This window comes from Ascaphus truei, chromosome 12 (assembly GCF_040206685.1).
Source record: "Ascaphus truei isolate aAscTru1 chromosome 12, aAscTru1.hap1, whole genome shotgun sequence".
Taxonomy (NCBI): domain Eukaryota; kingdom Metazoa; phylum Chordata; class Amphibia; order Anura; family Ascaphidae; genus Ascaphus; species Ascaphus truei.
Genome location: NC_134494.1, coordinates 27,649,799 through 27,674,473, shown reverse-complemented (window position 1 = coordinate 27,674,473; position 24,675 = coordinate 27,649,799). Strand labels below are relative to the sequence as shown.

Here is a 24,675-nt window from a genome sequence, read left to right as displayed (position 1 = left end):
CAGAGATGAAACAGCATTACATCAAATCTGCCATTACCTTCACTGCTGTCCCATCCAAAGCTGCGTGTTACATCTGTGGTTTCAATGGCTCTCTTTTTACTAGTCTGCAATAAAACAAATAGCCTTTGTAGCTGGTAGGGGATGCTGGTGACTGGATCTTCCGATTCCTCATATGCCCATCTGTTGGCACAAAGTGTTTTTCAATACATCGGACTATATTGGTTGGACAGAAAGGGGTCACTGACTCAAAGCACTGAACCAGCAGCTCTGACTGAAGATTCATTCCATGATGGCAGCACCCAACAATTACTTCCATTTCAAATCATTTATATGAACGTGTGAGAAACGTCCAACTGATTAATGTAAATTACCTTGAGAGAACATATTTAAAGATGTTGTATTAAACACAGCAAGACGTCAATGCTGTGAATTGACACTGGATGATTACTAGGAAGGTTTATATGTTATTTAAATGTCAAAGTCTTCAGTGCTGAAATAACTTCTTAAACCCGATTGCTGCCGAAGGGATCTGAAACCGATTACGTAACCATGCATGTCCCAACACCTCAGAGGCATAAACGACCTTGAATGGTTTAGGCTGGAACAACGCATCTAGGTTCAATGACTCAAGTGCTTTGCAGTAAAATAGCAATCACTGCGTTCATTTTTAACAGGATTCGCATCGGGGGCTCCTCTGGATCTGAACCCTACTATTTTCAGCTCATGGCAACCCCCTAATTCCAGAGATCTATACAGGTAAAATTACTGGTGTTCAAGCCTCTCCAGAGGAAACACAATGGGCGCTCAAATGTCACAAGTCCCACAGACCAATAGGAAGCAGCCAAGTCATTGCCTGCTGCTTCATACTGGACGACAACAAGAAACGCCCTGCTTCAACACTGCTAACTTTACCAGTATGCGTCTCTGAACCGGGGGGGATTACATGGGTCAGCTCCGAAGCACCCCTGGTTAAAATAAATAACACAAAAGGGAGGGGTTGATTATTGAAACTGAAAAACAGGTTTAAAAATATGACAGCCACCAGATTGGTTTGCTTTTAGATTCATTTTGCAGATGACAGCTGCTTAGCGAATTTCATAGGAGTTACCTCAACCATGAAAGAATTACCGACACAGCAATGCAACGTAAATGCCCTGTAGTTTGTGTTCATTTAACCCCATATTACCAAGCCGTGCTATGCCAAAAAACACCTTACAGTGCATTCAAGTAACTGGCCCGTAAGTTCTCGTCGGCACAGGGCGGTCTTATGGACTAGCATTGCTCGGAAAATAAGCAGTTCATGTTTTTCTTGAACGGTGTTCATGAAAACAGCATTTTACAAATATTTGGCTATATCCACTATGACAGGGGCAGCCAACTCCAGTCCGCAAGGGCCACCAACAAGACAGGTTTTCGGGATATTCCAGCCTCAGCACAGGTGGCACAATCAGTGCCCCTGTGCTGAAGCTGGTATATCCTGAAAACCTGAGCTGTTGGCGCCCCTTACAGAATGGAGTTGGCCGCTCCAGGACCGATTTATAAAAATAAATAAATAAAATACTTACTTGTACAGAGCATTTCGGAATTCTGGGGTCATAAAAAGGGTTTGTAAAAGGCTGTTCAAGTAGCAAGTCATTGCTTGGTTCACCAGCCCCACATAACCTAAAATAAAAAATACATTAAAATAAACTACCGCTTAAATCCGGACAAACGCCAGATATAACAGCACATCCGAGCATGCTGTTGCTTATTTCAAAATGGCCAATGAAATATCAGAGTATGGGTTAATATGTAGAATCATTTCAAAATCATATCAAAAGTGTTTTCTTTTTTATAAAATATAATTCAGCACTATGGCAAAATGTAGTTAATGTTACAACTATCATGGAAAAGGTTGACTTACATACATGAAGTACCATATACACTTTGCTGCTGTGAATTGTTTAATTGTATAAACAAAGTCTTTAGATCTTGGATCTGGCCCAAGTGTCTCCGCAAAGCAAAGTTAAATGGTGAGTGCAGGAGATCTCAACTACAGTCGTCAAGGGCCACCAACAGGTCAGGTTTTCAGGATATCCCTGCTTCAGCACAGGTGGCTCAATCAGTGGCTCAGTCAAAGACTGAGCCATCTGTGCTGAAGCAGGGATATCCTGAAAAGGGCCACCAACAGGTCAGGTTTTCAGGATATCCCTGCTTCAGCACAGGTGGCTAAATCAGTCGAAGACTGAGCCACTGATTGATCCACCTGTGCTGAAGCAGGGATATCCTGAAAACCTGACCTGTTGGTGGCCCATGAGCACTGGAGCGGGCCACCCCTCGGTTAGAGATCTTTCACATGGTGAATACATGCCAGTGAAAAACGGACTAATATGCGGTGCACACGATTTGTCAAAAATCACACAGAACTGGCACTCGCAGTGCCTTAATCACAAGCCCATTCCTCCTCTCACGCTACAAATGGCTTGTCATGGAATCCCACTGAAATAAAACGGAACTACCTGTGTCCGACTTGTTGAGAAGGGAGGAATATGAATAGTTTTGGCTGACGTAGTCACTTGCACAGCCTGTAGGTCCTTCTCTTGGTAGAGGGCCTATGAACTTTTCCTGGGTACGGGCATCAAGACAACTGCTCTCTGCTGTCCCCGGCTCATCCTGGGAAAAAATAAATGGTCTTTGAAGTCAAATGCTTTAATAGGACACTGCTGTGGGGATTCTTGTTCACGTACAACGTTTACAAGAAGCAACTATCCACTTACAATGGATGAACATTCACGCAAAGCATATTCAGGCAGCATTTCATTTATCTTGACATTTGCAGCATAGCCCAACAGTGTCAACCAGCAGAGATATTACATACATTATTCAAACACTCTTCTTGGTTCTGAATATGCATGGCTGATGCAAAGTGGATGAGATTTGCTATGTGAAATATATTTTACAGAGGTTTGGGTTCCTGGTCTTAGTTTCATTATTTGACAGTTCCCTATGACTTCCAAGAAATGTGAACATACTCCCTGTGCTTATTCTTCTTTAAAGCCGCACAACAGGCTGTATTGCAGATAGATAGATAGCAGTTTTTTGTCACCATTTTCACCCACCATAACTTAAATAAAGTGTGTGTGTATTATATATATATATATTATTATTATTATTATAAAAAAAAATACAAAATTGAAGCAGGGGGTCTCAGGAGCTAAACTGTGTTCATTTCAGCTCTGGGTTCTCCCTGGTTTAAAAGAGACTTACCTCTGTAGGGAGTGCCGGTATCCCTGTGAAGTTTAAATGTCCGGGTCACGCTGGTCAATAGGAAGACGGATGACGTCACGGCTTCCTATTGGCCTGCGGGACATTTAAAGTCGCCATTACGTTAGGCACACAGTTTCACTGACTGCAGAAATACTGGCACCCCCTAAGGCAGGGGAGCGCAAACATTTTGAGCCATGCCCCCCTGCCAGATCCCCCTCGCTCTCATGCCCCCCCCCTTCGCTTGTGTGCGGCGTCAAATGACCCCGTTTCCATGGAGACTGGCGTGTGACGTCACCCCGCATGAGGCCGCGTTGCCATGGCGACACGAGTCTGAATCAAAGTAAATTTTATTGTTGCAGAGACCTCACGCGATCCCCCGGCATTTAATTTAAATGCCTCAGGAAAAATCGCGGGGCCACTGCAAGCGCCGTGCCCCCCCCCAAAAAAATCCAGCGCCCCCCACTTTGCACACAGCTGCCCTAAGGAGTTGAGTCCTAGGATCTGAAATTAACAGTTCAGGTCCGACAACCCCATGAATCAATCCTGTAATTAAATAAAGTGCAACATGTTCTGCTGCTTTAAAATGGACAAAATAAGCCATTGCATCCATTTCTCTTCTATTATGTAACTTTAGTGCTGACAACATTCGGGTTATGGAAGGATGAAGCATTCAAAGTGCATTTTTTTTTCATATTAGTAGAAATGCAGTAGCATGAAGCACAATGTTTCCCTACCGGTTTGAGCTGAGGCTGTTCGCCATTTTTATCTGTCAAGTGAAGGAAGTTCTTCTTTCCTGCCTCAAACCCGGCATCTTCTAGGGAACTGTCTCGGCTAGGATCCAGTGTTGTCTGAAATGAAACAAGCGTACGTTTCAGTACAGGATCGGAGTAATAAGCCGACATAATAATGTTAAACACTATTTAAAACCCTGAGAACTTGGAAATAAGATGGCGCTATTTATAGTTTCACCGCAATAAGGGCTCGCAGCAAACTGCAACGCAATTAAGAAAAGAAACATTTGCTTCATACACATTGAACCAGTCACTTGGATTGGGGCCTGATTATAGGGAGACATTCTTTTGCTATCTCACGAGTGCAATCCATACCCCGGGACAAAATGGCAAAGATCCAGCAGCATACAGAAGTCCTCTTACTCTCTGTTGATAACAGGATGTTCCTGGGTTGCATTTATGCTTAAATTAAGCTGCATACAGGTTGGTCTGTTGCGGCTTTTACATTGCGTGACTTCTTGTGCCCGTGAGTACATATAAACGTTTACACTTTTGTTGATTAGTGCTAACCCATTATAAAGTGTAGAAGTTACTTACAATTGTAGTCAAAAGAGACCAATATACCACAGCAGCAATTTCAACTGGTCACATCAGGGGCACTGCCGCAATTACAGTGAATTTATTTAAAAACTACCTTCCAATCTCCTAGATCTCACTAGATAAAAAGACTCTGCATTGAGCTGCAAACCTCCCCAGTGCATTTCTCTATCCTAGTTGTAATAAACAGATTAACCATTCCATTTAGCTCTCGTTGTGTCACTATGGTGTGTAGACTGCTATCATTTAAATCAACAAAGTACAGCAGTTCTTGTACAATTCAGGGAATAAAGTGGACTACGCCCAGTACAATTAAACTGTCACTGCGGAAAATTCTCCTATGCAAGGGTCCATCTTCCCGCATAAACTACAGCAGATCATTCAATATACCAAAGTGCTATATAAAACGTGTTTAGCACAATTCACTGTGTACTACCCATAAGCGGTAAACAAGAAGTAGTACAAGAAAAGGTAAATGATGAGAATTCACCATATCTTCACTGTTGGCTCCATTTCCCCACTTTAGGTCAAACGTTCCATTTACATAGCCCACTTTGCTGGACACATCTTCAAACAGCTGCCTCACAGAGGTTGAGGCGGGGAGGTTTAAGGTGATGCGTTCATGTATGGTTTTAGAATTGGTGGTATCTTGTACTATACACAGCACTCGCGGTTCATCAGCAGCATTTTCTATCTAAAAAAAAGAGAAAAGGTCAGCATTCAAGACCAATTAGAGGAAAACATGCTTAACCAAATGTAAAACCTCCACCATGGGTAATGACGTGGAGACACACACACACACACACACACACACGTTGAAGGCTAGGATAATTGGGATTTGTTTACACTTTACTATTCCCAATTTCATATTACACAATATTTTACTATATTATTGCAGTAATAGATAACCCATTGCAATAATCATACTTACAAAACAATCATGATTAATAGAAAATTTGGCAAGCATATGACATTTCCATCAGTTTAGGAATAACACTTATAATTCGGGACTGTGTGCAACACCCAGAAAATGAGTATGGGTAACTCCGCTATGTTAATGTTATATATATATTTTTACCATTGAAGTATAATAAAACAAGAAAATGTCTGGTATTTGGGCAATAGGAATATGTATTTTTTTGCCAAGAGATTTTTGACTTCAATACATTTTTAATATTTTTCATCTTTTTTTCTACTAAAATATGAGGGCACTCTTATAAAAAAAGAATTGCATTTATTCACTTGTGTACAGGTCAAGTTATATACAAATGCAAACACAACTAACATGCAACACAAACAACAAGCAAAAAGCCAGTTATTAAGACAGATTGTTAGTATTCTGTAGGTAAAATGTCACAAGTTCCCCTTTGAAATGAAAAACGTGGCCAAAATGGTAAAGTATTGCATGATCATACAGGATACCAAGCAAAATTCCCTAATCGTGCCACAATGAAACGGAGATCTTCACAACAGTACAGCTGCATGTTCAGTTCATGGTCGAGTGTAAAAAGCTAATGTAATCTCACTTGGCATATGTATGGTTCGAATGATGTATATGCATGCAAAACACAATTAATAAGAGCTCAACGCTGTGGTTGGTTTGCAGAAATATGTCATCTCTTGAATTAGTATGAATTTTGTGCCGAGGTTGATATTTTCATGTATATGCAAACTTAATGGCAGATTTCCCATTACGGCAGCAACATTTTGGGGCAGCAAAAATGTCCACCCCCATATACTTTTGCCGCGCTCTCGGGCCTCCTTGCTGCCACCCTCCTTCTCCTGTGCCTCGTTGCCATGGCAACGCACCGTTGCAGCATCAAATTACGACATGTCACCATGGCAACGTGACACTGTTCAACATCACGTTGGTGAGGTCCACCGTGTCATTTGACGCTGTGGTTCAGAAGGAGGGTGGCAGCAAGGAGGCGTATGCCAAAGCCAAGCCAATGTAGAGAACACACACACATGACTGAGGAAGGTCCCAGAGAGGACAGAAACGTTGGTATCTGTACTTTGGACGATAGAGATCACATTTTGATATCCAGCCTTGCAATGCCGTGTCTATTTTATCTCAGTCTGTTGTAGTATTTATCCATCATTTGATTTGCTGTTTGACGCGTGCACTAGCCGTATAGTGGCTGGACACATAATTGGAGCCGAATGGGACATTTGGGCGCGGCCGTTTCGCAGCGATCAAATCACCGCCGGCTTTAGACTGCGGACAGGCCTCTGCCGCCACCTATCCACCGCTGGAATCCCCTCCGGCGGCCACTTCTATGGTAAGTTTTATTACTATTTAGGGAAGAGGGTTAATTTAGGGTGTTTTAGCGTTAAGGGTTTGGGGCTAATTTTAGGGGTTTATGGGTAAGGGCTTAGGGTAGGGTGTTTTAGGGTAAGGGCGTTTAGGCACATACCCCGCACACCAAGGTGAGTCACGGCGAAACGGCAGCGACCAAAATGTCTTAGACTGTAATTGGATTGCCTGTTATCAAGTTCTTTTATATATATATATATATATATATACACACACACACACAAAATTAATAAGTGGTATAATAAGAAAAGCAGAGGGCAGTGAAGAAGTTTAAGGAGCGGTCTTGGTCACTTTATTTACTTGTCAAACATATACGTTTCTTCAACAATTGTTTTTGGATACTTTAGGTGAAAAAAAAAGAAGCAATTTGCATAACAATAAGCTGTTTTTTGATTGGCTAAGAGACACTACACCTTCTAAAGTATCTAATGATAGAAGAAATGCATTGCATATCCTGCAATCTCTGTACCTTTGTCTACGAACCCTTGTAAACATGCCCGCTTACTGTACCTATATAGTTAGCGACACAGCAGCTTAAAAGAATGTACAGTGTGTATGTCTTCTATCAAATTCAAAATACACCTGTCCACTGCTTTGTTAAAGGAAGCGGTTCTCTTAGGCAGCCTCTCCAAAGGGGTTGATTAATACAAGCTTTAGAAACATTAATGGCAATGGCACCGCAAAAGTCCTAACTATAGTTAGTACCAGGAAGGAACCTTTGGGCATGCCACACTTTGTATGAAGCCAAAAGAACATGCATTAAGGAACCCATGCTTTCTACAGACTACAAAATATTTAAAGCTACCGTGTTTTGAAATACGGGAATTTGATTATCTGTAGTCTACCTGTGGAAATTTCTTCTTCATTTCATTAAAGATACTTTGTCTGCAACTCCAAAACATTCCCTATGACAAAGACATTTATAAATTATAACCATAAAACAGTAAACCATTTACAGTTCTTCCAAAAGAAGCCACTCTGAGGTACAGTGTGTGTCATTTTGTCATCCGCTTATCTCAGAATTTACCAATGACACGGTCACCCCCCACCCCCCCCTTTTTTCACGGATTTTAAACACTCGTAAATCAATCCTGGCTGTAAAGACACTTTTCGTAATTATTTTACAGCAGGGAAAGCTAATGTTTAACCTGGATTCCTACGCAAAGGGAAAATCAGAACACAAGAAACCTTTCTAACAAACATAAAAACAAGGTGGAGCTCAGGATTAAACAAAAACAAGTATTTCAGCTGGTATGGGCTTTCCAAAATATTCAATGTACTGAAATGCCCCCTTTGGAGCTACAGGAACAGTTTGGTGTACACGAAATAGTTTTTGTTGGACACTTTACATTTCACACAAGGGATAGTTTCAACTATTTAACGGAAATCCCTATTGCACCCATGTTTAAAATCAATAGAGCTAAGCCGTTTTGAGTATTTGTTCAGAAGAAAATTGTCCACCAAACACCCCTTTTCCTCTCAGCTCTAAGGCGAGGTCTAAAGTGCCTTCACCGTGCGCGGTCGTGACATCACCCGCTTGAAGCTTTGTGCGTTTTTCGGCCATGGTACGCGCGCCGTCCGTGGGCGTGCCAGTAATGTTACGGAGCTGGTTTGCCCTCATTGGGCGAACCACTCGCGTGACCGGCCTGACGCGCCAAGAAATCAGTTTGAACTGATTTCTTGTGCAACGCGCGCCCCCTCCCGCGCCTTAAGACAGTCTGTTCACTCGTCCGCACGGTCTGCGGTACCATGGCCCCAGCCTAAGACTTCTATGTATCTCAAGCACATTTTCAGTGGTAACTTTGGATGCAATTGACATTTAAAAAATGGAATCTTTATGATCAATTGTTTATAAAGCACCAACTTATTCTGCAGCACGGTACAAATGGAGGAACTAGTTATGTAAATAAAATGGCATGCATAATACCAAAATTAAACTGATACAACAGGTACTGAGGGTCCTATCTTTCTTTTAAGACGCAGTCACCACTTATTTCATTTTCACAGATGATCAGTGTTCCTCCTTGGTTCCTGAGATATTTGTAGTTTTTTGTGTGCCGGTGGTAAACAAAAAATAAAAGATGCTAATATGGGCAAGGGGTCACCAAAAGAAAGTCGCCATATTGTGTCCACACCTGTGGAGAAAGCTGCCAGTACCGTGCGAACCCGTGGAGATTGTGACACCAAAAATGGACGCAGAGGGCCACCCCCATTCAGAGGATATAAAAATACTGATAGTTTCATTGGCTGAAGGGCAATACTATACATGGGAACATACATTGAAATTCAGTGCTCGGCTCACTGCACTCTACAGAGATTATATTGTAAGGGACACCAAAACATAGCACAGAAAACTTCACACTACTAATCATTTGTACAAGGTCAGAAGGAAAAAAAATGTGGTGAATTGTTTATACAGTGAATACAACCTTACACATAGCCTATTGGAAGCAAAACAATAAAAGCACACTGTAGGTCAAAACAGTGCAGCTAATGTACGGTTTTCATTAAAAAAAAAACTATTTAAATCTCCACGGCTGGAGGACATAACCAGCATTAAAAGATAATTATTCACGATAAGATCTATACAGAATTATGCTTACACTTGAAAATGCTGAATACAAATTAAACAGAACACAGTAAAAATAGTAAACACACACAAAAATAAGACCCTCACCTGACTCAGAATAATAAGCCTAAATCTGTCCTTTGACTTGGAACAAGGCAGAAACAAATTCACAATAAACTTCAGCATTGGGAAGACTGATGCGTTGAAAGAGATGGCGACGCTTCAGTATCCTTCACGACAAGGAAGCCTGCCAAACAGATCGGGCTTGGCCGGTGAAGAGAGCCCCAATTTGACATGCTTGTGCCGTTTTTGGATTCGGTGAAAGCATTCCAAAACAAAATCTCTTCCTTCTGACAAATCCGTGATAGACTATGAAAGCAAGCGATATATCTGCAGCTAAAAAAGGAGGCTTCCGTCTTCTACATTTCTTTTTAGGAAGAGAAAGTAATAGTTACTTCCTGTTTCTGGTTAGCCGAGTTTCTCACTCAGCCTCAGCCGCTTCTTATCTGCAAGACTTTGAGCAACAACCTCCTACATCTACATTCAGTGCAATAAAACAGCCACTATAAAAAAAAAGTGTCACGTGGTTGTACTTTAAAAAAAAAAAAGTGGAATTTAGACTTTACGGAAAGTGTATTTCCTGTAGATAACATAGATGGGTATTTCAATGGGCTTCTTAAAGGTTACTGAATTAACCTTAAATTAATATAGAAAGAATTTTTGATCTGACTTGGGAGACCTAGAACCTAAAGACACCATGTTAGAGGACTTGGTTGGGTCATCACGAACCTCCGATGTGGGTCCATACCAAAATCCTACATTAACTGCTATTCAAGTTTATGGTGGATAACACTGGATCGTGGGGGAATAACCGCATATCGGAGGTTAATGATTCCCAACATTAGTTGCTACAACAGCTATTGAAGTACCCCAGAAAGGCTATAGAGACTAGAAATCACACGCTAAACACAACGTTTGGTGATTTGGGGTTTGCACTTTTTTTTGTCCTGTTAAACACAAAGTAATTAGTATTGGGGGAAAACAAAAAAAAATCCCCCTCTTTCTTTAGGTTTAATATTTTCAAAACCTATGAATGTTGCCAAGATCTCTATTCTTTCCCATTAGCTGGTTTTACAAGTTGGTGGATTCAAATAGCATTTATAAGGAGCACGTTCATCTTTCCATTTAAAAATGCAACCTGTGGAGAAATGATCCACATATTGGGATGAATAGGGGAAATTTAACAAGTAAATACATTTTTATCTTGGTTAAAGACGATCACTGGAGGAGCTTCCTTTTATTTATGCTTTTGCTCCAGATTACGAAGAGGTGTTTTTTTCTTTTTACAGAAATTTAAATGGCATAACACTTAGGAATACACAGAATATGAACAATATTAATAAAGTTATTATGTACATAGTAATACAACACGGTATTCAGGAAGAACATGAAGGCATCATGCAAATCTGAGCCCAAGAGTTTACAATCTGGTAGTGATGAGCCAAGACAGAGATAAAAAATAACCTCGTCATGTAACAAAGTGTTGGTAAAGCACACACACAAAAAAGATCAAAGTTCCTCTACAGCCAGTTTGTCTGGTCTAGTGGATTCGTTCAACTAGTCATTTACAGCTGCATTGATTTTAATTTTACTCCCCTTACCCGACTACAACTCAATTTAATATTGGACATCCAAGATCTATGGGTTCAGTAAGCAAAACGAGACACACTGTACCTAACTGCACAAATAAGCAAACATGTATAACCTTTCTGGATAGGCACAAAGAATGAGCTCTGCATATTTCAGGCCTTGACTTGGCAAGTAGCCAGCTAAGTGTGTCTGCCCACTTTAGATTTGTTTATCTAGAGGCCTCCAAATTTATAAACATGACATTCGCTTTTTATTTGTGTTTTATCATAGTGACGTGTTTGCTGGCTTCAGCCAAGCATCCAAACGTTAATTCAAATGCATATTACTTTTATCTGTTACAATGATTTTCTATTAGTACCAGGTCAAATGTCCAAAAATTCTATACGTACGTTATGTGCATCATATAGATTATATATACACACACACACAGTAGACTGTAGTAGTTCTGTTTTAATATCCCCAATATACTTCTGCGAAAACCTCTGAAAGAGAAATTAAGCTCAATATTTAATAAAAACGTTACTTATATAGCGCTTTTCTCCCAATGGGACTCAAAGCACATACTAATAATAATAATAATATACACACACATTTAAACAGACTCTCAGGAACTAAAGATTATGTTCACAGATCAACGTTTCGGTCCAACTCTAGGACCTTTCTCAAGATGATCTCGAGAAAGGTCCTAGAGTGGGACCGAAACGTTGGTTTGTGAACAAAATCTTTTTGTATCATCTTTAGTTCCTGAGTGTCCGTTTAAACATACATATACAAACTACAGCGCACCCAGGCAAGTTTGCCAATTGTTACGCGAATGCCACCCATCACTTTATGTACATACATACATACATACAAACTCACGTATGCGTATACATGCACACGCACCAAGTACGGTTGGCACAAGACTAAAATAGCTCAGATGCCCAACCCCGCTAAATGTAACTGTTTCAACTGCATTATTAATATGGAGAATGGCCCCAAGGACAGCTTCAGGCATTGAACACTAACTTTCTATTTTTCTAAGCGGTGTGTCCAAATCTGATGCGAGAGGAAGACCAGCTTTAAAAATGAACAAACTCTCAAACTTAAATAAAAGACAGAATATAAAAAATGAAATAGAGGCAGTTTATGGGGTGGAACAAAGAAGGGCAGGGGGACTGAATGTCATAGCTTCTATTAAATAACGATAAATAAGGTTGTGCATTATTGAAGAGCCTTGCCGAATGCCCAGTATATTGTAATTCGTATCTCAATACATGCTCTATTTAAAATACAAATGATAGAGAGATAGAGGATACACACACACACACACACACAACTCCAATCTTGAAAAAGAATAAATTCAACAGGAGTTGCAAGGAGCCTAGTTCAGAAACAGGGCCATGAACAAACCCCATGGTTCCCAAAATACTTACTAGTATTAACTACTTCCTGGTTTTGAAAGGGGCTTTAAATGGCCATCCAAAAGGAAGCTGCAACCAATGACTTTATGGTTTTCTATTGGACAGGGATTTGACAGACATTTTGTTTCCTCTGGAGGGAGATTAAAACCTGGAAACCATGGGGTTCCTAGACATAAAAATAGTGCAATTCAGATCCTGGGGGACCGCTTCCCAAACTGTTAAAATAAAATAAAAAAGTAGGAGGATTGCCGTTTTCTGCCACAGGGGCCAGCAACACATGGCAGAGAAGGGGCTCCATGCCCCTGCAGCAGCAAATTGGTTAATGTGTATTTTCTTTGTATGTTGATACATCTTTGTTATTCATTAGATGAATGGTGACAAGTCATGATCCTCATCCCCCCCCCCCCTGTCTTCATTAATGAAGCCAGAAGAAAGAAGCAATGAACTTTGACTGCATGGTTTCTACATAATTATATTATGGTTATTCACAAAACAGGACTCAAGAGAGACTGTGATGAAGACTGATTTTGATGATCTAGTTCAAAGTCGGCTCAGCTGACAAGGTGTCCTTTTTATCAGTGTCACAGGGAATCAACCTGAATGCAAACGCTTTCATTCTGAGGCATTATCGTGCTGCCCTGGGTCTAACACATACAGTATCCTTACATTACTGTGTGTCCTGTGGCTTAATCAGAAGCATTCAAAGCAGGATCTTGCTTTGCTCTGGGTAAGATGCTGATTAATGTTTAGCTACCTCTAAGTGAAACAAGCAAGTCTTGCTGTGAAAACACAGTTTGCTTCTGGCATAACCTCGCCATCACACTGCTGTACTCAGAACATACATAACCGGCAGTGCAAACTGCTATGCACGCAGATATCTCTAAAGGGAAAGAAGAAAATGCCATCAGCTCAGGAGTGTTACATCTTCAGAGACTTAATGAATAACCGTCATTGACAGTTGCAAAGTGAAGCAGACATTTAATAGGTCACATAGGAAACACACACGTGGCACTTTTGTTTATTACTTTAACATTAGGATTGACAGATGTATTCTGGTCATTTTAAATAAACGTGTTTGGCAGCACATTAAATCCACGACTTCATTGTATGGCTGCTAGCACCTGCTTAAGTTCTTCAAGATGCTTTGCCAAAACTAAAAGAAGGCTCAACAGCTGGCTAGCAAAAAATAAATAAATAAGGGAATGACCTGGTAATCGAGGCACTAGGAGGTGAAGAACAAAGCTAAACCAGCCCGTAGAAAAGACTTCTAACGTCAATGTCCTTTAGTTTACAAGATCATAGTTTAAAACTTTTTACATCAGTGTTGAGCAGTACCATGCACTATTCTGTGATGCAGAGATAGTAATACTCTGCCTGTTTACTTATTGTTATTTGGAGGTGAAGGAGGGGGTTCTGAAACACGGGGCTTCCAGTATAGGGCTGTAGTGAGCCTACAAAAGAAGACACAATTCTAGAGAAATAAGATTGAAGAGATGATTTACCCTTTTTGAAGATGGCACTTGGGCAGTGATCAACATAGGCTCACGAACCCAACAACAAGGTTAATGGCAATTGTACTGACAACGTCTATCATAAAGGTCTTCCGGGATGTAATACAGAATACAGCCTCATGATTTAAAATAAATAAAACACCACGACAGCATGTTTTAAAGCTGCAGACCAAGCAATATCCTACGTGTGATTTTTTTTAAAAATAAATCTGTTTTGTACGATGAGAAAATACTTGTAGCATTTTATTTTAAACTCTGAATTACATTTTTTATGTATTATAATGTAACAAGCATTTTTTGTTTCTATAGCAACCATTTACAAAGTCACATCACTTTGACAGCCGTGCGGGCACGTGCAGCGGGGCCTTAGCCTAAAACGGTAAACAATGGGGTTTTTGTAACATAATTTGAAACCAAGTCCCTTGCAGCTGAAAAGTGGTGGAACTCATCCCCGCTAATTTGTGAGATATTTAATTTTGAAATTCCTTTACAAAAACTCTTGTCCGGGAGAAACAATATGGCCACCAGGAGTCAGCTTCACTGGCAGCCAAGAAAAAAGCCTTACATCGCCACCAATAGTTAACCCTGCAGTCCCCATAGTTTTTCCTTGCAAGCACAGGCAAAAAGTAATTAAACATTCAATATAGCTTTGATTAGGGGTCAATACCAAAGTAAGGATGCTTTTTTCTTTTTACAGTTTACACAAACAGTTTTATACCAATAGAAGATTTTGATCATAATCACACTAGAAAAAAAAAGGGCAGGTTGTACATACTTTTCTGATGATGTAAGTCAAGGTGCTAAAGGGGTTAAAAAATATTAGTACTCTTAAAATGTACCTTGATCATCATTAGGGTTAGGCAGCGCCCACGCTGCCGCTGAGCGTGCTTACTTAAGTTAAAATCAGTCTGTATGGCCACCCTCACACGGCATGCGTGCGCTCGTGCGATCTCCAAGCTAAGTGCTTAGGGTGACAGAGCAAATTGATTTTCAAGCGCGCTGAAGTGTCGCATGAGCCTTCAACAACCAATCAGCGCCAGTCAATGCACACGGCATACAACCAATGACCCGCCCCCAGCCACGCCTCGCCACTCGCAAAATTATGCAGGACAGCCTGCACTCATGCTTGGAGAGTAGGTGATGTCACCGCTCTCAAGCATGAGCGCGCTCAGCGGCAGCGTGGCCGCAGCCTTATTCCCCACATTACAGGCACTTTGCCAACATTGTTATGTCTAAATGAATGAATTGCAGCGGAAGTCGTTGCAATACTATATGGCCTTTCTATGGATAGGAACTATATTACACATGTGGTTTGCCATTAAGCGGGAGGAATTCTGTGCTGTGTACATTGTGCTACCTGACGGACAGTAACATCTGTTCATCATTATTTGAAGTCGCTAAAGAGGACAAAATGCATCAAAGATGAGAAGAACTGGTCTAGGAGGAATCCCTGCTCTTAAGAAAATGAATGCTGAAGTGGTAATAAAAATCACTAGCCCATTTTATCCTAATAACCAGTGGTTTCACAATACAGAGTCAGCAACCAAGCTGAAGCTGGTGAAAGAGGCCCTGCAGTGCTTTAAAAGAGACTTAGCAGAAAATCTGCTTATTACAGCAGGCTGATCTTTCCAGCCATTTTTCTGAAAAATAACTCTTGGTCCTGATGCAGTAACTGAAATGCCGATTTGGCCAGGTTTTTTCTGTGTGTTTCTAATTTTTAAAACAAACACTGTACTGCAAATGACCAAAAAAATTAAATTAACAAGTAAATGTAATACAGTATTACACATCCAGATTTAGAAAGATTCCTCAGTAACTAAATCAGGGGTGGCCAACTCCAGTCCTGAAGGGCCACCACCAGGTCAGGTTCTAAGGCCAGGTCCCCGCTGGCTACTGCAGCGCCCGCTGTGCCGGACCCTGCAGGGACAAGAGCCGCCCCACAATGAGGTCGGGCCCGCTGAGAGGGGGGCGCCGCCCTGAGCCGACAAATTCCTGCTCTCAAGAAAATTGAGAGCAGGACTTGCGACAGAGCGCTAGGACACGCCCCCGGTGGTTCAGCCAATGAGGTGACGTCACGGTCGCACCCCCGTCACGCCCCCCGTCTTTCCCACTGCAGACCGGGGGACTCGGCTGCACGCGCCAGCTGCCCCACAGACGCGCGTGCAGCACAGGCACTGGGGCCGTAGCCTAAGTATATCCCTGCTTCAGCACAGGTGATGCAGTCTTCGACTGAGCCACCTGTGCTGAAGCAGGGATATCCTTTAAATCTAAACTGTTGGTGGCCCTTGAGGACTGGAGTTTGCCACTCCTGGACTAAATGACCCTTTACATGGAAATTTTTCAGTGACAACTATTTCAAGTGACTATTGGCAATCCTGCCAGGCAGCAGCAAAGCATGATCATTAAAATGTTTGTCTACTTTCAACATCATTTCAAAGCATTACAGTTTCCATTTGGCATTGGTAATACAGACCATACATTGGTTTTATGTACAAATTAACTGACAACACTGTACAGAATGATCAACTTCCAAAGCCCCACTTGCATGTGTTACAGATTAATTTAAATCTAATCCTTTATCTAGGCAATTTGTCCTAAAGCTAAAACAGTGCTATTGTGCCTGCTTTTCTTAAGTAGCATTAATGACTGAACTGAAGGCCTTATTCACGTTAACACACGTCACAATGAGCCAACTTTTCAAATCAATAAAAGAGATTAGCACACGAGGGTCTAATAACATCACTTAAATTAGAATAAACTCTTATGCGATGTAAATGTTGAAAAGGCAATCCAAGCGGCACTTAAAACTAATAAATATATATATTTTTTTTTTATCATTCTTTGATTATCTTTATTGAAAACTAATTACCTAAGGTGCCGATAGATTCGTTCTCCCGTGATCGATCAGCAAAGATCCTGCTTCCTAGGGTTCACTAAATGGCTGCCTTTCCATTTCAATAAATCCTTCAGTCAGTGTAACTCAGCAGCTACAATAATAATAATAATTTGTTCTTGTATAGCAGTGCTAGTTTTTTTTGGTGCCTGATAAAGTGACTTGCTCAAGGTCACAAGGAGCCGACATCAGGAATTGAACCAGGTTCAAACTCCAAACTCAGTGCCAGTCAGTGTCTTTACTCACTGAGCCACTCCTCGCTGGTGAAAGCAAATGCAATCCTCCCCCTATCAAGGAAAATGTCATAGTGATGCAGCAATCACATATCGATAGGGTTGTTCGGGTGGAAGCCTTCCTAAGTTGCAAACGAATGTCTCCAATTGCTTACCATTGCCAAATTGTAAAAGCATCTACAAACTGCAGTCCTCGAACAAGAACCAAGCGGATATTGTGCTTTCCTTCATTCTGATCTTCCTGGAGGATTTTTCCGCTGTTTCAAAGCTGAAATAAGTGGAGAGGCCGATAACAATTCTTTTTACTTGGCCACGTATCTCAAAGTTTGAGTGTGTCACACTTTAAGTCCTGCTAATCAAACACTGGGCTGATTATATTAACTATGGCAATATTCAAAATCTAGGGCTCCATGATAACAACGCACCCGGACAATAAATCCGATCGCGGCCTAAAGAGAGAGAAAGCATTTTCTTTTTGCTTATACTACCACAAAGTAATAAAAAGGTGCATTTATTTTCTTTTATGCAGGCAAATAATCAGATGTACCTTTCCCAGCTCTGTTAGTACGCAGTGGAAAATGTTACTCGGTCATAAGCAACTGACAAAGCAGGATTTTATGATCCGTGACTCAGCTAATCTCAAGTACAGGATACGTCACATCTTAAAACATGCTAGTAAAGTATATGGCATTAAATGACCAATTATCTATATCCAGCAATTGAATATGATTGTGCGCTATAAAACAGGTTTTAGAAACTTTTGTAAACACAGAAAAATACTAACCTCTCAACCTTAATAAGCAATTAACAGTGAAGTAACAATGAAGTATCTAGATCTATGGGGTGCATGGGGTAATAGAATACTGATATTGTATTGTATGTCTTTATTTATATAGCGCCATTAATGTACATAGCGCTTCACAGTAGTAATACATGGGGTAATCAAATAAATAACAGATAAAATAAGATATCAAGAGGGATTGGCTGAGTGCAGATATGGGGAATCTTTTTTTGATCCCTCTTGGATCACCGTGCAAATATCAGTATTCTATTACCCCATGCACCCATAGATCTATATACTTCTCTCTTACTTGTTTATTAAGGTTGAGCGGTTAGTATTTTTCTGTGCTTATATATGTCTTTTGGGACGCTTGGATCCTATTCTGACTTACAAGCTCCCTAAAATATTTTCCCCGTCCATTTACATGTGCTAGCGCACATATGTGTTGTATGTTGGTGTACTCAAATACATTTTATTATCACGAGATATCCCTCCTACACTAAGATGATGGGAATCCTTTCCCACCAATCTTATTTTGGGGCATGGAAGAATGGGGCACTGCATGTGTTCTCTAGTACTAATATTATTTCAGAAACACGTCAAACACAAGATATACATAAAACATTTTTCTGATCTAGATAAAGCATGTATATGTGTATCCGTTGAATATCTGTATGCTGTGTATCATTATATTTATACTTATCACTATGCAGTATTGGAAGGGATATTTGTATACTGTACACTAATTATTTATTATTATCATTGTGGTTATAGGATTCACTACTATTGTTGAATCAGTATCGCTAGTTTCACCCAGGGGATCCCTGGACTATATAACTATTACTTCTATTAGGACTACACTTATATTCTGATATATACATACACCCCTTCATTTTAGGTGTGACGGTACACATACATTCTCTGTATATATGTTACTGGGTACACACACATATATATATATATATATATATATATATATATATATATATATATATATATATATACACATGGTTACTTATTTTATCTTTATAGTTTTTTTTATTGCAGAGGACTTATTTTCACTTTATTGGAGTTTGTTTTTTGCTCCATCACATAAATGAGGATTTATATTCATTTACACCCACACATGTATCTATGTGCTATGATATACATTGATGTAGATTGTGATCTGCACTTCAGAACATGCTCGATCCAAGGTAGAAGTCTCAAGGCATTCTATCCATTCCTGCTACTCATACTCCTGCATCAGCTGTGGTTTTTTCCATATACAGTTACTGTGGGATTGCCATCATTCTGACATCTGGAATGAGATATATGACTCATGTATGCATCTGATTAAGAAATGGGGGGGGGAGGGGGAGAGAGAAAGAGATCCAGGTATATAGGATTAATAACACCTATGGATCGTCTTGACTTTAGAGGCGGTACACTAGGAGTATATTCCTACACCAAGATACCTTTATACCTTTTCCTCATGTTAGATTAATGCATATAATGATGTGATTTACACACATAATGACGCGAGTAACACACAATACCCATGTACATATGGAGGAGATATATATTATTCTGTTTCTTACTAAAGAGATGATATACTAATAACCACCTCTTCAACGTTTTGATACTAAACGTGAATCCGGCAAGGAGTGAGTTAATGCAAGACTGAGCAATTAACCTTCTACCCCTTCAAACAGGGCTATTTAAGCTTAGATACCTGAACAGGTCATCATTCCTCCCCCTTTGAAGAAGCGTGCAAGACGCACAAAACATGGTCGGTTTTAAGTGGTGTCATGGCGATGGCGCCGGGTGGTGAGGACAGACACACCTGAGAGCACACTCCTGCAAACTGGTTGTATAGCGTGGTTTTATACTATTAGAGGGAACATGACTGATACATACGGTCTGTTCAGATGTTACTTTGTCAATATGAGGGGGATGTAGCCAAGGCTGCGCTTATAGTGCCGGCAACATTGACGTCGCGGCAAAACAAATGCATTGCCACCGTCGCGTGCACTTATAGTAAGCGCAACGGATTGGTCGCGATTGCTGGAAGTCATCTCTATTTGATTTTCCAGCGACCGTCGCATCGCCGGCACTATAAGCGTAGCCCAAGACTGACTCTGGATACTTACACGGAGATCCACAGCAATGCAGCATATGTATGTAATCACCTTACAGATTAAAATGGGTTTTCTCTGCAAGTACTATTCAATTAATAATATATCAAAGTACTATATTGCGACTTATGCTTTACCCGTTTTAATAAATACAGGGTATTCTTCATGGGTTACATTGTACCTTCTGATTGATCAGTCACTTGATTGATCACTTGCTGAATATAGAGAACACCTAGGGTGTAAAAAGTGTAAAGAGAGTTTGGAATGACACCCTATTGTATGTATCTGCTCTGCTGTGGTAGAGATGTATGCTGACATAGCTGAATGAATCACTACACTCTATTATGATTAACCCCCTTCGGTAACAACCAGGGACATAAGGATATATTTCCAATATTAAATGGTACCTCTTCTATGATTCAGTGAACACTGAATATGCTACTAATCGCTGCTATAACAGTGTATTTTACACCATTTGAGACATCCATACTGACATTTGGATTCATAATGATACAAACCAAGCGGTTTGTGACACTTGCTCTTAGGGGATATTGTTACAAAAAAGATGATTTCCCCATATCTATCTGTATACTGGCATTGTTTCAATATACCTCTGTATCCCATCACCGGGGATTTTTAACAATTGACACTGTGTGTATATATGTTGCACTTAGTGAGTTCATTTGGTTAATAATTATTATTTTTTTTTTTTTTTTAATGTTTTAGACATGTTGTGACCACATCGTTTTTGGTTCTCAGTCATATCAGACAGATCTCTGATATATAGCCCTGATGTATTAACTAACACCAATTAAAACCAACATTACTTTAAGACTGTCTGCTTTATTGCATTAGGAATTTTTGGCCGAGTGCAGATATGGGTAATCTTTTTTGATTCCTCTTGGATCACCGTGTAAATGTGAGAAAACTTTTGATATAAATCGTCTTCGTTGCAGGCACCTTCATGAACGGAATGTATGTGAGCTGAAAAGGTTTTTCCTACATGAAAGAACACACTACATGAAGTTTGAATATGCAGATAAACTTATTGACACATCAGAGACTCCTGGGTTCAATGTTGTATCTACTGAATTAAAATTACTGAGAGGTAGAGTTCCCTGTGGATATTGTTAACTAATCTGGCAGCCAAAGGGCCAGGTACTAGCTGCTAAAAGTAAGACTCCCGCAGCAACACCAGCACATCATCGCACTGCATCGTATCAGGATCTTTGGGACACAGACTACAAATACCCATGGCACAGACTTTGTAAAAAATCTACCTGCAGACATTCACCACCAGGCCACTCGTTCAAAAAGCAGAGCGGGGATTGACAGCAGTGTGTCCGAAGAGGCTCTGCAGCAACCGATGCCTATTACCCCCACAAGTCACCCCTAATATTCCACTTGTTCCGGCCAAGTGGATTTCATGAGCCCTGCTAACAGTAATATTCAATAGTGCAAGTACTGCTCACGAAGAAGAAATTGTATTTATTATATGTACAGTAACTATATGTAAGGGGCAGTTCCCTTTATTTTGAAAGATTCCTTGTTTAATATGGTGTATTTACACCCCTCTATTATTTATTGTGCAAACTTACACATTACAACTTAGAGACCAAACCAATCACAGACCATTAACCATTTTATCCTCTTACAGACAAAAACGTGAACTGCAGGTATAATGAATCACATAAGATGCCTGCTTATCTTCAGCAAGTCCATGAACAGCTGTTAAACAAAAGATTGGTGTTTACACAACTTCAGTCTGCGCTTGTATTCCACTCCCTATACCAAAAATGCAAACATGGATAAGCTTTGACTACAGAGACAGGTCAAGGCCAGAAAGCAAAGACCCACACATCATACCACGTCACTGCACAAGATATCATGGCTATCCAGAACAACAGTGTGTACCACACCATGCAATTATCTATTCAATCCCAGTTCTTATATGGAATAATAAACGTTATTAGCACCTTGCACAAAACTAAAGATTCCTGGTAATTATTTCATTTCAGCTGTATCATTCATTCAGTTTGTATCATTATGAATCCAAATGTCTACGCCAATTATAAAATAAAACCATGTCTCACAACGTCTTGACATTTTCACAAAATACTCCAGAGGTTTCTTAAGGCCCGGGCCATGGTGCCGTCGCGGAGTCGTGCGGAGGCTGTGGGAAAGCAGGTGCTTCACCTTGTCATGGTCGACGGGCAGTGGGGGCCGTTCCTAGGGGCGTCACGGACCTGGTTCGCCCTCAATGGGCGAACCGCTCACGTGACCTGCGTGTCGCGCCAAGAAATCTGTTTCAACTGATTTCTTGCGCAACGCGCGTCCCCTCCTGCCTCCGCCCGCTCTATGGGCGCAATCAATGCCTTAAGGCAATCGGATCGCGCCCCGTGAGGACGCCTCCGCGTGGTCTCCCACACCATGGACCCAGCCTAAGAGAGGACAAGGAAAACAGCAAAGTGATAAAATCCTTTGAGGATGATAGGTGAATACAGTCTTTGAACGATCGGTATGTGAACGCCATCTTGGCATGTTGTGCCTGAAATACCAACTCCCTTAGGCCCCGATCCACGAAAGGGTGCTCAGCTTTAGTACGCTTTTACTCCCATTCATATGACGGGAGCTGAGGCGTTCTAAAGAACTGGGTCTTAGTCTGATATAATCAGTTTGCTGTTCAAAGCCATTTCATGTAATCACATTTGGATATTTCATTAGCACCGACCATGTGATCTCTAGGCAGTCTGTGTGCTGTATGTAGATGTGCCTGCTTTGCCGTGCCAAGGTTTTCAAACTCATAAATATCATTTTACAAGTGCAAACAAATGACTAAATGTATAGGTACAGTATATATCAATTTATAGAATGAGATATTTTTCATTACCGACAGAAAATGATTTATGAAATGGCCTTAAAAGCAGTACTGTGAAATAAATGTCACAAGTACTCATCCCAAGTAGTGTCACATACAAGAGTTTGGATATGCAGCCTGAGAACAAGTTATTTAGTTGGGTTGGGAGAAGCATGCATTGATCGTTACCTCTCTTTTTCAAATATGTCCTGGTAAAACGCTTGCACTAAAGCCGCTGTTATAGTTGGTGTGATGCCTTTAAATGGTTTGGTAATACACAACTGGTTTTTCTTTTATTACGGAGGGGAAAAAAAATAAGGCTTCGGACTGCTGCTCTTTTTGCAAACAGGTGTCACTAACAGGCCCAGTTTCAGCAAGAGCTCAAACAAACTGGTGTCTGCACAAATGCCTGTTTTTTTTTTTTTTTTTAAATGATTCCTTTATTTATTTTTTAATCTACGTATAGAACTGTATAATAACCGTCATACTTGTAGACAAAATGAAAAAACAACTTGACCAAATGCTCAGGTGACCTACTTACACTGAGGATTTCCCAGAATCCTCTGTCACAAGACTAAGACCTTTGTTCAATAAGCTCTGACGTCGCCCTTGTCGCGACGGAGAAGCCATTCTCTCCATTCATCTAAAAGCAGGTTTACATCATACTTGGTAGGCGCCAAAGTTCTCAGTTCAGACAAAAAAATTTTTTTGTAAAAACACACACACACACACACACACACACACAATTCTCCAAACACTGCCACTATGCAGCTCAGATGACTGAAGGAGCATTTTTTTTTACATGTTCATATGACTATGCAAGCTGAAATCGTGCCAATTATAACACTTCTTATAATATAATTATATATTACTATGTCGTACTATGCGTAACAATAAAGGAAATAAAGTTATATTACAACAAATGAATCAAGTTTTGTGGAAGTATAGCAGCCACTCTTCTACCTTTTGTTGAACAGGCAATTCAACAACTTACATTACAGGTGTGTCTTGTGTGCAGAGACCAGTCTACTTGCTTACTTGGATTTCTTAATCTCCTGTGTAACCAAAGTGGATGATTTTGTGCCAATAATAATGATCGATCCAGTGCTTAATACAGTAGTGTGTGCAATATTCTCCTGTGTGGCCAGTATTGCAGAGTTCTCAAAATAAGTCATAAATATTATATATAATAAAAAGACAGTGGATACTCAGAGAATAATGCCAAATGTCTTGCAGACTTCTAACTATTGTATAAGAATGTCACAGCAAGACTTACATTTACACTGTAAACCCTCAAGTGCTGGGCTGTACGCTTTAAGTGTCTATAATCTACAAATGGGGAATTGTCTACCGCTGAATAATTAACCAATATGACCCATCGGAAGATACTATTTTAGCCGTGTGTAATGAACGGCTGTAATAAGACAGGGCAATTTTCCATGAAAAGGCTTCCTGTAGAATTAATGATGATCTAGGATAAAATAAAGATGCATACAGTAGTTGATCAGTCAGTACTTGGAGTAAATAGTTTTGTAGTAAGCAACAAGAACAAAAATGACATGCACGGAACATATTTACTTCAACAAAAACAATTTCAAACCCTGCCATACTTTCCACTTTCTACAATCACTAAGAATGTGACATGTTTTGCACAAATCACTTTTACTGCTAAGAGTAATGTATTGTGCCAGCTGTCCCCAACATATGGAGCAATACTAGTTGGTAGAAATTGAGATACTGGTAACAACCAGGAGAACGGAAGGGAGGACA

At 40.4% G+C, this 24,675-nt stretch overlaps 1 protein-coding gene across 6 annotated transcripts in view; it reads right to left on the bottom strand.

Moving 5' to 3' along the window:
* USP47 (ubiquitin specific peptidase 47) overlaps positions 1 to 24,675 on the bottom strand; it is a 56,532-nt gene that overhangs the window by 23,259 nt on the left and 8,598 nt on the right. The window contains exons 1-7 of one of the 6 annotated variants that reach the window (XM_075567114.1): positions 9,569 to 9,927; positions 7,737 to 7,796; positions 5,065 to 5,268; positions 3,981 to 4,094; positions 2,499 to 2,652; positions 1,566 to 1,662; positions 38 to 180 (exon numbers count right to left, since the gene is read on the bottom strand). In XM_075567114.1, the coding sequence (XP_075423229.1) occupies positions 38 to 180; positions 1,566 to 1,662; positions 2,499 to 2,652; positions 3,981 to 4,094; positions 5,065 to 5,268; positions 7,737 to 7,796; positions 9,569 to 9,646 (850 nt within the window). In that variant the 5' untranslated portion in view covers positions 9,647 to 9,927. Of the gene's footprint in view, positions 1 to 37; positions 181 to 1,565; positions 1,663 to 2,498; positions 2,653 to 3,980; positions 4,095 to 5,064; positions 5,269 to 7,736; positions 7,797 to 9,568; positions 9,928 to 17,305; positions 17,419 to 24,675 lie in introns of those variants that run through there. The other 5 variants (XM_075567109.1, XM_075567113.1, XM_075567110.1 and 2 more) reach the window with 5 other exon arrangements.